General features: G+C 52.7%; 1 protein-coding gene and 1 long non-coding RNA gene across 2 annotated transcripts in view; one reads left to right on the plus strand and one right to left on the minus strand.

The window, feature by feature from the left end:
- The window catches only part of LOC140699281 (uncharacterized), a 149,075-nt gene extending 138,761 nt beyond the window's left edge, over positions 1 to 10,314 (minus strand). The window contains exon 1 of the long non-coding RNA XR_012077330.1: positions 10,205 to 10,314. This is a non-coding gene — a long non-coding RNA (uncharacterized lncRNA). The remainder of the gene's footprint in view (positions 1 to 10,204) is intronic.
- LOC140699521 (ral guanine nucleotide dissociation stimulator-like) lies at positions 6,080 to 10,002 on the plus strand. The gene is made up of 7 exons (XM_072972202.1): positions 6,080 to 6,175; positions 6,811 to 7,004; positions 7,641 to 7,700; positions 8,651 to 8,844; positions 9,045 to 9,174; positions 9,443 to 9,536; positions 9,861 to 10,002. Exons 1-7 carry the CDS (start codon positions 6,080 to 6,082, stop codon positions 9,864 to 9,866), a joined length of 774 nt encoding a protein of 257 aa, XP_072828303.1. The 3' UTR covers positions 9,867 to 10,002.
- Positions 10,315 to 13,780: the final 3,466 nt, after the last annotated feature.

Consider the following 13,780-nt stretch of genomic DNA (forward strand, 5'->3'; position numbering starts at 1 on the left):
CCGGCCCATCTTGAGCACCAGTACCAGCTGTCAGCCCCTCACCTCCCATCCCAACCCGTGTGTGGCCCCAAACTCATGCCCTGAACAGGGCTGTGCGGAAAAACACTACTCTGGAGAATACTTGGGTGTAAAAAGCACCAGAAGCCCCTCCCAACCCCTACCCTGGGCATATGGCAAGGACTGTGCCACCTTCTCTAGCACAGGGCTCACAGCCCTGGCTGGGAGACTGGGGGCTCTCATCACCTGCTCCTTCCCTACCAATGCTCAGGCTGGTGAGAAGTCCTGCAGTGATGTTAGAGCAAGCACATAGCTAGATAAGAGCAGAGAAAGACACAGAACTAATGGCAGATTTGGGCAGAAAGGAGGGCCACAGGCCAAATGCAGGAAACCATACATCATATAAGCACCAGTGGTCCCTGGGCAGACAAAGAAAAGCAGGAACCTCTGGGCTGATAAGTGGTCACAACTTTGGGGGTGATAAGCAACAAAGAAAGGTGAGGAAAGGCAGGAATTTCCAGTATCTGAATGTAACCTTTTGCTCATTATGCCCTTATTTCAATAAAATTAGCCTTCCAGATTAGAAGTACCCATCATGAGCCAACACCATGACACTTCCCACCCAGGCTAAATAAGGACAAAAATCCCTCATCCCTTTGGGAAGGTGGAGTTGGGATAAAAATCAGGGAATATACCCCAGATCCTTCCCTCCCTAATATACAACCCATTTATTTTTACACCCTATATAAACAACTTGCCAAAGAAACTCAGGGCAGCCCCTCACCTGAGGCTGCCCACTCTCCCCCGGGAGTGTACTATCCATTCTTTAATAAATTCTCACTTGACTTTTTTAACCCCTGTGTCTTGTCTCTGAATTCTTTCTGGGACAGGACAAGCACCTGGAACACCAGTTACATCCACCAGCAACAGAATCTTGCAATATTTTTCCTTTCCAAAGCCTGGCATACTTTGCTTAGCATAACGTCTTCAAGATTCATCCATGTTGTAGGAGGTATCAGAACTTAATTCCTATTTTTCCTTTTTGCATTTTCATTACATTGATCTTTTTAAAACAACTTTATTGTGGTAGACTCCTGAACAGTAAATGACACTTATTTCAGATGTATAATTTGATGAATTTTGATAGTTGTATACAGCAATGACACCACCACCACAATCAAGGTAGCTAACATTTCCATCACTCCCCAAGAGGAGCAAATTTCAAATACCCAGGTTATACCTTCGCACCCACATTAACCCCAGCTAACCCTAAGTTTAGAACTGAATTCCTTTTCAAGGTGGGATAATATTCCTCTATGAATTCACCACACTTGATCCCCCATTCATTTGCAGATGGGCACGTGCTGTTTGCCCCCTATAGGCTGTTGAGAATAATGCTTTTGTGAACATGGACCCTGGTTACGATTCTTTTGGAAATTTAGTTCTACAAGTGGAATTGCTGGATCAATTGGTCATTCTGTGTTTAATTTTGGAAGCCCTGCCCCTCCTCACTGCAGCTGAGGCTGTCAGAGGTTACAGGCTGGCATCTGGAAACATTGCATCAGGCCTCTCCCCTCTGCAGTCCCCCTTCCAAGGGTTGTGGTGTGCAAGCTTTCCCTCTGCCCAGGGGCCCACTGGAAAGGAAGACGAGGGAAGAGGAATATGAAGACACCCTGAGTAACTGAGGGTTTTTGTTAAAACTGAAGTCAAACTCTAAACTGGACAGAGAATGTTTAAACGTTTCTGAAAAATGCCTACTAAATTGGACCAAGTATCCTGAGCTGGGAGAACATTAGAATAGGGCCTTGAGCGCAAAGTTCAATGCCATTAAATACATTAAAAAATTTTTTTTCATTTGCGGGAAATCAAGTTGAGTTCTCCTTTTGACATTGTAGTTGAAATGCACACATTTTAAACTCAGCCACAGAAACCACTAAGATCCTTGTAGTTAGTGGTTGTACCATCTCTCACAAGGAACTGGAGGAGGCCCTATGATGGAGAGAACTGAGGGGGCCTGTTCTAACTCACATCATGGCCCCAGAGGGCCCTTCAGAGGAGGTGACACTTGGGCAGTACCTTGTCGAAGTCAACCCAGAGGTGAGCAAGCATGAGGGTCCTAGGCAGAAAGTGCACACAAAGAGGCTGGAAGTGACAAATAGCTTGATGTGTTTGAGAAGCAGAAGAAATTTCATAGCAAATAGAGCATGATGATTCAGGAGGTAGCATGACCTTTCAGTTTTGATCATAGGCACCACTCCTTCCAATTCTTTACCAATTCCTCACAGGTTTGAAAATAAAGTTTAATTCCTTCGCTCTGAGCCCAGCTCCCACCTGAACCTGATTTCCCTGGCCTCCCCTACTGTCATGACATTGCTAACCCCTCCCATCAGTGTGCTCCGCCACATGCAGCCCCTGGACGTTGTTAGTTCTTTTCTCCCCTCTGCCTTCCCTTCTGCCTGGGACACTGGCCTCCATCTTCTCTACCTACCTAATGTCCTCCCTGTGTTTGAAAGCTCAGCTCCTGCCACCTCCTCCAGAAAACTTCCCAGGTTGAGGGGCTCACCCCCTCTGCACCTCTGCCATTCTCTCCGCAATGGTTGGTTCTAAGTGACTGCACACTCCTTTGGGGCAGGAAGCAAGGCTCATTACTGATGTTTGCATCCCTGTGTTGACCTGGTCAGAGTTCGTATCTCCACTGATGTCTCCCAAACACTTTCTGCACCCCAGGTCCTCCCTCTCGAGCTTTACGCCCACACATCTGCCTGCCTAGTAGACAAGTTCATGCAGTTGGCCTCCAGCAGTGGTTCTGGGGCCCCAGGTTCACATCACAACCACCTGGAACTACCATGCTGCCAGAGGGTGACAATTGATTTGTCTCTTCTCAACTCTGTGTGAAGTCAGATGAGTGGCTAGAACTCAGCCATGGTGGGATGGTTCCCACCACTGAATGGGCAGATACTAAAGCCAGGACTCCTCCCCTCCCCAGGAATGAGTTGTTAACACTGACCAGCACACTCTTCCTGGGAGGGATGGAGGGTTTATTAAGACCCAGATTGCTGGCCCCACCCACCCACAGGGTTCCTGATCTAGGAGGTCTGGGGTAGGGCCTGAAAAATTGCATTTCTCTAAGTTCCCAGTGATGCGAGGCAGGTGGACTCAGAGTCAGAGGCCTACAGACACTTTTAGCAACATGTCCTTACGGAAAGCCATCACCCTTCCCTCAACCTGCTCTCTCTCTGTGTTGTGTGCGGGGAACGGCAGCACCATCCGCCCAGGCTCCTCAGCCAGGAACCCAGGGATCGTCTCCCTCTGCTTCTGGGCTGCTTATCACCAGATCCTGTCACCTCTTCTCCATCAGCCCCCTCTGACCCTTTCCCCATCTCCCCAAACACAGAGCCTGGGCCCAGCCTCATTCACACTTGCTCTCTCCTGTCTGTTCCTGCGCCAGCCTCCCAGGTAGGCACAAAGCTACCCACCTCACCTGTTCTGGTCCATTCTCTGTGTCACCTGGCAGCGTGGTCCTTACAAGCTGATCCATCAATCCCACCATAGGATTCCCCATTCATTTCCTTCAGGAGTCCTTCTGCCTGGAGGTCTCCCATCATCATCCTTCAGCCCCCACCACCATCAGGGCTGGGCAGCTGTGTGTCTTCTGGGATCCCTGTGCCCTCTCCATCCCCATGGCTTATTGAAGTGTATCAGGTTTACAGTGTTGTGTTAGTTCCTGCTGTATAACATAGGGATTCAGTTATACATTATATTCTTCATATGCTTGTCATTATAGGTTATTAATACTTACTGGATATAGTTCCCTGCATTATAAAGTGGCCCTTGTTGTTTATCTATTTTGTGTATAGTCATGTGTACCTGCTAATCCCACACTCCTACTTTAACCCTCCTCACCAACACTTTCATCCTGGTAACCATAGCTTGTTTTCTATGTCTGTGAGTCTGTTTCTGTTTTACAAATAATTTCATATGTATCATTTTTTTTAGATTCCACATGCAAGTCATGTATTTGTCTTTCTCTGACTTACTTCACTTAGTATGATAAATGACATTTCCAACTGTATTACTGGAAATGACATTACTTCATTCTTTTTTATGGCTGAATAGTATTTCATTGTGTGCATATACGACATCTTCCTTATCCACTCATCTGTCAGTGGACATTTAGGTTGCTTCTGTGTCCTGGCTGTTGTACATAGTTCTGCTGTGAACATTGGGGTGTATGTCTGGGAAACCTATAGACAGTCATACTAATGGAAGTCAGTCAGATAGACAAGGATAAATACAATGTGATATAAATAATACAAGGCATCTAAACAAACTGCAAAACAGATACCACTTTATAATGAAGTCAGTGGGAAAAAGTGCTTCTCAGGGGGTTACAAGCAAGCTGAGTTACTCCAGCTGACTAACAATCCTCTTGTTCCTGGTGACCTCACCTCTGTTTCTACTGGGATTGGGCCTGGATAAAACCTGACAGTCAGCCTCAGTTGTGAGGAGAAGCACTTAAAGACAGGAACATAAAGGAAGCAGCCAACGAGATAGTCACGTCACTCTAGTGATGTCAGCCACCATCGGCCCATCTATCCCAGGGTCACTGCATATCCAGCTATAGAAGTTAAGCCTGCCAGACTGTGTGACCAGAGAAGTGGACAGTCTCCCTGACCCCAGCACTGTGGTACTGAGTGTGGACTGTGGAGACACACTGTCTTTGATCCTAGTACAAGCCCTGCTACCTGTATGGCCTTGAGATGTGAGCTGTGACACAATACTCAGGGCTTCAGCCACACTCATTGGGTTTGCTTTGGAAATTAGAAACCTTTGACCTCAGGATGCTCTTGCCCATCACTCTTTTGTGGGGGCAGTTTTCTGATGGTCACACAGTGTGAGTGCTGGATTAGACACACACACAAACATATACACACAAAGACAGACACAAAGAGACCTGTGCTCAATGACATTGAAAAAGGATGATGGGGTGGAATCAGAAGAGGAACATAGACGAGGAAGAAAGAAAACAAAAAAAGGGGAAGGAGACATCACCCACACATGTCAACACTCCCCTACTTTTCAGGTCTTATTCTGCATATGCATGAGGACATCGCTAGAAGAACCTGCTAGAATCATTCCCACTGTGCAGGTGGGGAGACAGACCGACCTGGACACACACCAGGAATTCCCCAGGATGGAAAACAGGTAAGGATGAGGAGTGGATTCTGGAAGCCAGGGCGTCTCCTCAAAGCTGCCTGCAGAACCTCCCCCGGCAGCTATAGAGACGGCGGGGCTGCTCTAAGTGTGCAAGGTGCGGGTTTGCGTGGAGAAGGGCGTGAGCAGGCAAGCAGCCCAGAGGGCTCATGTGGAGGTGTCTTCTGAGGAGGGGGTTCCAGGAAGTGGACCCCAGGAAGTGACATCACATCCTTAACAGACCCCAACCGAAATGGAACCTGGTTACCAGGCACCCACATTCGGACAACAGCTCCAGAGCCAGCGCACTTGGCTGGAGACAGTTGAAGACACAGGATGTTCTCCTCTTGTTTCCCAGTCTCCCGGGGCTTCTCCGCCAGGAAACCCTGGACTGCGAGGTTCTTCGGTGGCTGTAGGCGTCTGTGGAACCCTCCACCCAGGCGCCTGTGGCCTATTTTGAGGAGGTCACCTAAGGTAACGCTGGGTGGCCTGGAGAAGGCCAGTCTGGGACCAGCCTCCATTGGGGGCCCTCCCTGGGCAGGCCCGCTTCCCCTCATCTCCATGTCGCTGAAGGGGGACTTGAGAGGAGGTGTCCCCTCTGGGCAGGAATGGCTTGTTGAACACTTGGTGACCTGGGGGTCCTGTCATGGCCGCACCCAAGGACAGGGCTGATAAGGGGGAAAGAGGACTCCTGAGGGGCATCATCTCTGTGTCAATGGGAATAAAAGGCTGCCACTTTGTCAGCTTTTCTGCCCCTGAAGGAGGTCTGTGCAGACAGTGGTGGATGTGTGTCAGGACTGGAGATGTCTAGTGGGTCGGAGAACCAGCCAGGGCTCTGAGGCTCCTGCCTGGCCTCTGGGCACTGTATTTACAGGACTCCACACACGGGATGGGACAGGGCCTGGTCCACGGAGATCCCCGCTCCACCTCCCTGCAGGAGGCGCAGGTGCCCCACGAGAGCAGCAGAACCCAGGACGCGCTCAGGGTGAGTGTGAGCTAGGAGACTCCACACCCAGGAAGCCCCGGGCCCCGCTGCTGCCCCGCTTCTCCCCTGGGCTGCCTCTTAAGAGAGCTGCTGGCAAAGGGATCTGATCCCCCGTCTACCCCATCTGCCGTCACAACCCAGGCCCTGCCTTGGCCAGACGCAAAGTCAGTGCCCACATATGAGTCCGACTCTCAGAAAGAGACTCAGACAGAACTTCAGTCTATGTGAAGTCAAGGGTACTTCTGCATTTTTCTACACGTTGTCCTGTTTCTTCTCCACCCCCACGTGTCCACATTAACCTGAAGATCCTGAGCCCTCCCACCCCAGGCTCAGCCGCTGTGTTCTCATCCCTAGAATGGGATGCCGTGACAGCAGTCACGGGGATAATGTGGTACGTGCAGGGAGGGGCCGGCACTGCGGTGCCAACACAGGGATCTGAGACACTGATGCATTTCATCACTGCCCTTCGCCCCCGGTACTGGTGATGCCGAGAACCTTGGATCTGCTCAGGGCTCCCCCGTTCCACCTCAGGCACAAGTGCTTGAGGCTTGAGGATTCGGTCTAATCTCCAGCCCCAAGGGCCTGGGGGTCCCCGGTGCTGCCTCTGATTCATGTCTCTCCTCTTTCCACCCCAGGGGGGAGCTGGACCATCAGGGAGCGGGGATGAGGCCTACAGGGCTTGGAGCCTCCAGCGACACAGGCTGGAGAAGCTGGTGGCAAAGCTGGTGCCTGCCGTTCTGGGCGGGCACCCCTCCTATTTGAATACATTTCTGGGCAATTATCGAACTTTTGCCACCGCCCAGCAGGTGCTGGACCATCTGTTCCGAAGGTGAGCACTGTGTCTTCATGGGACATTGGGGACCTGGCCACCTACCATCAGAGCCATGAGGCATTGTTCCTCTACCTCTCTGAGCCTCAGGGTCCCCCCTGCACGCTGGGGTCAAGAGAGGATCGGGCCCTAGGAGGGTAGGAACAGAGGGAGACCTTCATGGAAGGTGCTCTCCGGGGACCTGGCTCATGGAAAGGGCAGCTGGCGGGGCTGTGGTTGTGCGAATTTGTCATTGTCCTCCTGCCCAAGAGCTAGCGTCTGCCTCCTGTGTCACTGGGACTTTGGCCTCGGGTGGAACTGTTTTCCCATTTCAAAGGGGACCGGTGACGCCATTAGCTGTCCCTGTCCTGGGAGAGTGAGAACAGGGATCCCCGGGAGGGACAAGTGGGGTCCCAGGCCCACTCAGATGTGCGCCTTGGGGCCAGGTGGGCTCACTCACTCATTCCTCAAATGTATAGGAAGGGCCCCCAGGGACAGAGGCTTTTCTAGGAACAACCATCATTTAATGCATCGAGCACACATCAGCCCTGCCCTCCAGGGCTTCCATTCTCTCGGGTGTCACACTGTCACACTAGACAGCACATCCAGCTAGTGTGCTCGGGACAGTCCATGTGACGCCTTCCTGCTCTCCTCTAGATACGGATGCGTCCTCCCTGTTATGGAAGAGGACGGGGGACCCCTGCACCAGCTGAAACAGTGAGTCTCTTGGATTGAAGCGGGAAGGACTCCTTCCCCAAATAGTGTGTGAAGCTCTGGGCTCTCTGGTTGGGCAGAGGTGGGCGGAATCCTGGATCCTGCATATCCTGCGAGTCTGGCTTGAGAGCAGAAGTCCTAGGACTTCCCCTGGCAAAGAAGAGACGAGACCCAGAGAGCTGTGGATGGGACTGTGGCGCTGTGAGGGGCATCTGGGAGGTCAGAGGACAGAGTCAAAAGTGAAGAAAACCCACAAGCATCCCCTATCCATCCCATCCCTGCCCACACGCCCTTTGGGAGACACAGAACACGAGGGGTGGAGAGCATCCTGCCCACCATCTAGTGGAGCCTCAATGGTGGGGACTCAGCTGGTGCTCAGGGGACCCAGGGGGCCTCAGGGGACAGCTGAGCCCATCCTGATGATGCTGAGTGGCAGGGGCAGAAGGAGACCCAGGCAGGGTCCCTGGAGGATTCTGCAGCCAGCAGGTGCAGGAGCTAAAGTCTGAGGAGTGAGGAGGCCCGTGGGCAGCCTGGATGGCCGACACAGCCTGTCTGTTCCCTCCGGGCTCAGGCACTCATAGAGCAGCTCCCGTGTCCCTTAGAGGGCAGTGGCCAGAGCACACAGCCTGCCTGTCCTCACAGACGTGCCATCCAGTGGGGAGGGGCAGGCAGAGGGACATAGCAGGGTGACAGGTGTCCCTGAAGCGGTGGACAGGTGGTCACGCCATTGAGCCAGGGCTGTCCCTTCAGAAGGCTTGTAGCAGCCCCTCCTCTGTGTCCAAGCCCGCCTCTGCCCACACTGCCAGCTGAGATGGCACATGGAGCAGAGCCGGCCTCTGGATGGGCAGGAGCCAAAGGCAAAAAGGCCCAGGTCCCTGCAGGGCTGCCCTGGGAGCCCAACGTGGTAGGAAAGGCCAAGCCTCTGACTCTGGTGTCCCCCTGACTACCCCCAGGGCCATGGCCTCCATCCTGGGCACCTGGATGTTCCAGTACCCAGGCGATTTCCACCAGCCTCCAGAATTCCCATGCCTGAAGATGGTTGTCGCTTATGTAGAGCTCAGCATGCCTGGCTCAGACCTGGAGCAGCAGGCCCACCTCCTCCTGGCACAGCTGGAGCAACTGGAACTCCCAGAGGCAGACAGTGATGGTGAGGAGGATGCAGGGTGGGGGATCTGGTGGGTGGGGAGGGGACGGCACTGGACCCCACAGAGCAGAGCCTGGGAAGACTCCCTGGGGGTGGAATCCTGGAGTGAGATTTGATTGAGTAGCAGTGAGGGCTCCCCTGGCTTTGGGAGACACGTGGGAAAGCAGTCCTATTGATGAGAGTTTCCCTTCTTGGAGCTACAGCACCAGCTCCAGAACCCGCTGGGGAAACCCCTCTGGGTGGAGAGCCAGCTCCAGCTCTCCTGCCTGCGACAGCGCCAGAGCCAGAGCCAGAGCCAGAGCCAGAGCCAGAGCCAGAGCAGAGGGACGCACTGTAAGTATCAGTCCGGCTCTGCTGCCTCCCGTCGCCTTCAGGGCCGGGACGCCCACTGTTCCTGAGGTGTCTGTGATTTACAATTCCGGATTATTCTTAGAGGTGATAACATATTCCTTGCGGCCTGTCGTGTCTGTGTTTTATGGTTAATAGAAACATCAACGTGCCCTACATGTCTCTGTTTGGATAGACTGACTTCTCTGCACCAGACACACAGGGCGGGGATGTGGACAAGTGGCCCCAGCACGTTCCCACCCTCTCCCTGCAGGTCCTGTGAGGCAGCGGCCTCCTCCCTCTTGTCTGCTGTGGACCCAGGGCCCAGCTCAGGGCCTCCATCAACACTCCCTGAGACCCCACCCTTGGTAAGTGGCCGCTCATGGCATGATCAAGACAAGGACTTAGAAGGCAACCCCAAATTTTGACCTTAGAGGATTTGTTTTCTTCCAGCAGTGAGACTGATTTTGTGTTTGTGTGAATGTTGCCTGTTTGTCCGACATCCATGGAGCCAGCGGCTCACATGCCATTCCCCGTACGGCCACCAGAGGGAGGGATGTCACTGCTTCTGAGAAACACTGTTCCATTCCAAAGTGCTCCTTCCCAATTTAGCCCTCCTCAGAACATGTTTTAGAAAGTGAGGATTTCTTTAAGCTATAGAGGTTTGTTTTCTTTCTTCAATCTCGTTTCAGCCCTAATCTCAATACACTTTAATTCACAAACAGAAATTGAGCCACTGAGTGGAAGTCGTCACTTGGGATACACAGACGTGTGTTCTTCTGTGTCCAGCCCCCATCTGTGTCCACCTCTGTCCCTTCCTCTCTCCCTCCAACCGTCTGCGTTTGTAAATATCTATTTAAATAAAAGACTTTGACAATCAGTGCAATGTACAAGAGATATTGTAATTCATGTTGCCTTGTGTGCGTGTGATGTAGACTTGGGTAGAAAGCGGTCTGCTCACAGGACAGTGGGGTTGTCCCTGAATCCCTAGGAGACAGTTGAAGCGGGGCAGTAGGTCTCAGTGGGAGTCACTCACCAGGGAAGTTCTCCTGCTCAGCACAGCCAAGGTGGGTCCTCATCGACTTCTATCCCCAGAGCACTGAATCTGCTTTCCCCTGGGGAGCTTTGCTACAATCCCGTGTATCCTAAAGTGTCAGAAGGAAGAACAGTGATGATAAGAACTGTGGGAGAGGGACAGGTTTTGATTTTAATTACCTACTCCTCTACCTACAATGGCTTTCCCTGGGTTGTATTATAAGGAACGCTCAGCCACCTGGGAGCAGAGTCTACACCTTGGACTTGAGCATATTACAGGTCTCTTGCCCAGCACTTGGCCAAGAAGATGGACGTGTATTGCTGAATGTATAGAGTTGGGAGGGAAGATAGGACAGGCTAGGGGAATGTGTTTGAAATGGGGACTCTCCTGGAGCTTTCCTGACAGGAGGTCATCATACCTAGGCACCTTCCTCCCCTGCCAGGCCCTTTACTCCTGAAGACCTTCCCACAGAGCCCCTCAGCCAGGACCCACATGATCCCAGGGCTCTCCCACGTCACATCTCAGCATCTGCTCTCACTTCTGTTCTCATTTTGGTCCCCTTGACTCTCCTACTGTGTGGCTCTGCTCCCTAGGTCTCTGACCCCTCAGGGATCCAAAGTCAGAATATTAGATCCTACGGACCTGAAGGTTCACGATGGGACTGAATTTATGAATCAGTCACCACATGGAGAAATACCGCTCTGCATGACTGTCATAATGGGGGCGGGGGTTTCTCTTGAACAATCCATGTTAAATCGATGGCATAAAAGAAGCATGTTTTTCTTGCAATGAGCATCCCTACTAAATTGAGCCATTTCTCTGATGAGGCTCTAAAAGACCTGACCCATAGCATGAGGAACAGAGTGAAGTGATATTGTGCTGTAACGTGGTATAGAATGCTGTGATACTTCTAAAAATTGTTATCATCCAGTTGGGCTAGAGTTACTGAAAAAAAAAACATTATGTGAATATGACCCTTTAAATTTCTCATGTTTCCATGAAATTCAGAAGATGCTGGTGAATTCATCCATTCCTTTCTCAGCATTCATTGAGATGATCCTGTTTTTTCTCCTCACACTGTCATGCATTTTGCTAGGGTGAAGCCATCCTGCATTCCAGGAATCATTCCCACTTGCTCATGGTGTGCAATTCTTCTTACACAGATGGATAGGAATGACTAGTGTATAGCCTTTTTCTGCCCTTTCTACCTCAGCTCAGGCTTCCTGAGCCCTGGCAGGGTGGCCGGTGATGGCCAGGACACAACACTGAACCACAGAGGTTTTTGCCTTCTCATTAGTCATGATAATTGTTCTTACTAACCCCTGATGCTTCATTTACACAGTCATGACTGTCAGACAGACCTGCACTCACCCATTTCCCACCCTCGTGTCTCACTCTCCACTCGTTCCTTCTGGGATTCATTCACTTCTTCCTTCAACCCACCCGTCCTCACTCTCAGTGACAGCCTGACAGCGGCAAACTCTCTGAGTCTCTTGGATCTGAACACAATGTTATTTTGCTTTTACTCCTGAGTCATGGCTTAGAAGGAAAAATATATGGATATGCCTGTGATGTGTCCCTTCGCATCCGAGATGTCCTTCTGAAGTCTTGAAATCAGTGGCAGCCTGGCCTCGCACAAAGTAGGCTCACTTGGACCACTGGGCCCTGGCTGGGCTGAGAAGCATCCGTGCAGATGGGGCACTGCCCTTGGAGGGGCATCAGCAGGGCCCTCGCGGGTCAGGTGGCAGGGGAGGGGAAAAGTGGGCGTGAGCCTCTCCTGTGGTTTCCATGGGGAGCAACAGGGAGGCAGGACTAGCAGGTGGGAGGACTCAAGCATCTCTGGGTGGAGGGGCTGCCCCTACTTGTCTGTCCCCACCCTGGGTGTGCTCACTGGCATCTTCTACTGTCTCTAGGAACTCTAGGACTAGCCCTGGGAGGGGCAGCCCCTCCAGGCTCAGTGGGACCCAGATGTCAAAGTGTCAGAAAACAGACAATAAAAAACGGCTAGCATACATGTCCAAACAACAGGCCTCCGTTTTCGCATCCGTGGAGGGCGGGATTGGTCTCAGTGGCCCCCCAAGGCCCAGCCCTGCACTCTCAGAGTCCAGCCAGCTCCCAGGACCTCCCCAAATCCTGGTCCTTAGCGTCTGGGGTCAACTAGGCAGCCACGCCACTACCCAGCCCTGCAGCTCAGGCATTTCAAGGCCAGTCGGTCGCCTGGGGCCTTTGAGGAACAGCAGGCCAATTGCGGGGCTGCTGGCTCAGCCTCCAGGTTGGACTTCACAAATGGAACGGGGGGCTCTGGGCTGGAATAATGCAGGCTTGTTCGCCACGGGAAGGACGGGGGTAACCGAGTCAGAGCACAGACTGCCAGTGCCTGGAGAACCATGCTGAGGCCCAGGGCCGACGGGGTCGGCAACTGGGAGCGCGCATCCTGCCGGGACCCTGTAAGATGGTGGCTGCTGTTTAATGCTGAAGCTCACACTGCCCAGAAGGCTTCTGCAAATAAACATGCCCTCATAAACACAGGAACATCCTGAGAAGACAGCCAAACAAGGCTGGGAGGCAAATGCAGGGCACGCGGCCCACCGCCCATCAGACAGCACCCCTCGCACCCACTCCCTTTGTCACCACGGCTGCCTGGCCTGTCAGTGGAGACAGCGAGTGGCCTGGTTTCCTGACCACTTGGCCAGTGGCCAAAAGTCAGGGCTGAGGTTGGCACTTGTTCACCAGTGCTGTCCAGGGGACAGCAGGTGCCACAGAAGGATCTGTGGGGCCTCCTTGTGTCTGGCCAGAAGGACAAGATCTGCAGAGGGGTGTGGGGGTGCTGATCCTGCACCCAGGAAGTTCACTGGCTAACTGGCCGTCCTTTCCTGGAATCCCTGAGAGCCAGCAAGATGGGCGCCTTGACATTTGGGACAGGACTGAGCCACCCCATGTCTCTTCTGAGTCTTGTCTTTCTGCCTGTCCTCCTGACAAGGTGGCGCTCTGAGCATTTTCATCTGGAGACAGGAAGACAGGGGCTCACAGGGGCAAAGTGACCTGCCCAAGGCCACACAGCCGCAGCCAGGAGGGGCTCAGACTCCATGTCCAGCCCCTTCCCACTGGGACATGGCCTGCAGCTGCAGAAGGCCCCAGCTGCAGCCCACAGAGGGTTCTCGGGAGTCATTTTGACTCCAGAGCCAGGGAAAGCAGGAGACTCCCAGGCCCCACATCTGCAACTGATAGCTATTGATAACAACAACAACAACAACAACAACAACAACAACAACAACAACAACAACAACAAAAACAGTCACGTCCAGAGCGGCCCAGGGCCAGAGTATCCTTGAAGGCAGAAGGTGGGTCAGCTGGCTTCCTTCTTGCCAGGTAGGGTGGGATCCTGGTCCTCAGCCCCTGCCACAGCACTGGTGGGTTTGGGGGACCCCGCAGCCTCTAAAACAAGCTCCTGGACCCCCTTGCCAGCCACTTGGCATAGCTTCTCCCTTCTGGCTGCCAGGATTTCTTTAATATTCCTCTTCCCATCCAGGTCCGAGAACCACCCTAGGTTGTCGGGGATGGTGTGGTGTGTCTGGC

This window comes from Vicugna pacos, chromosome 11, assembly GCF_048564905.1.
Source record: "Vicugna pacos chromosome 11, VicPac4, whole genome shotgun sequence".
In the NCBI taxonomy this organism is placed as follows: domain Eukaryota; kingdom Metazoa; phylum Chordata; class Mammalia; order Artiodactyla; family Camelidae; genus Vicugna; species Vicugna pacos.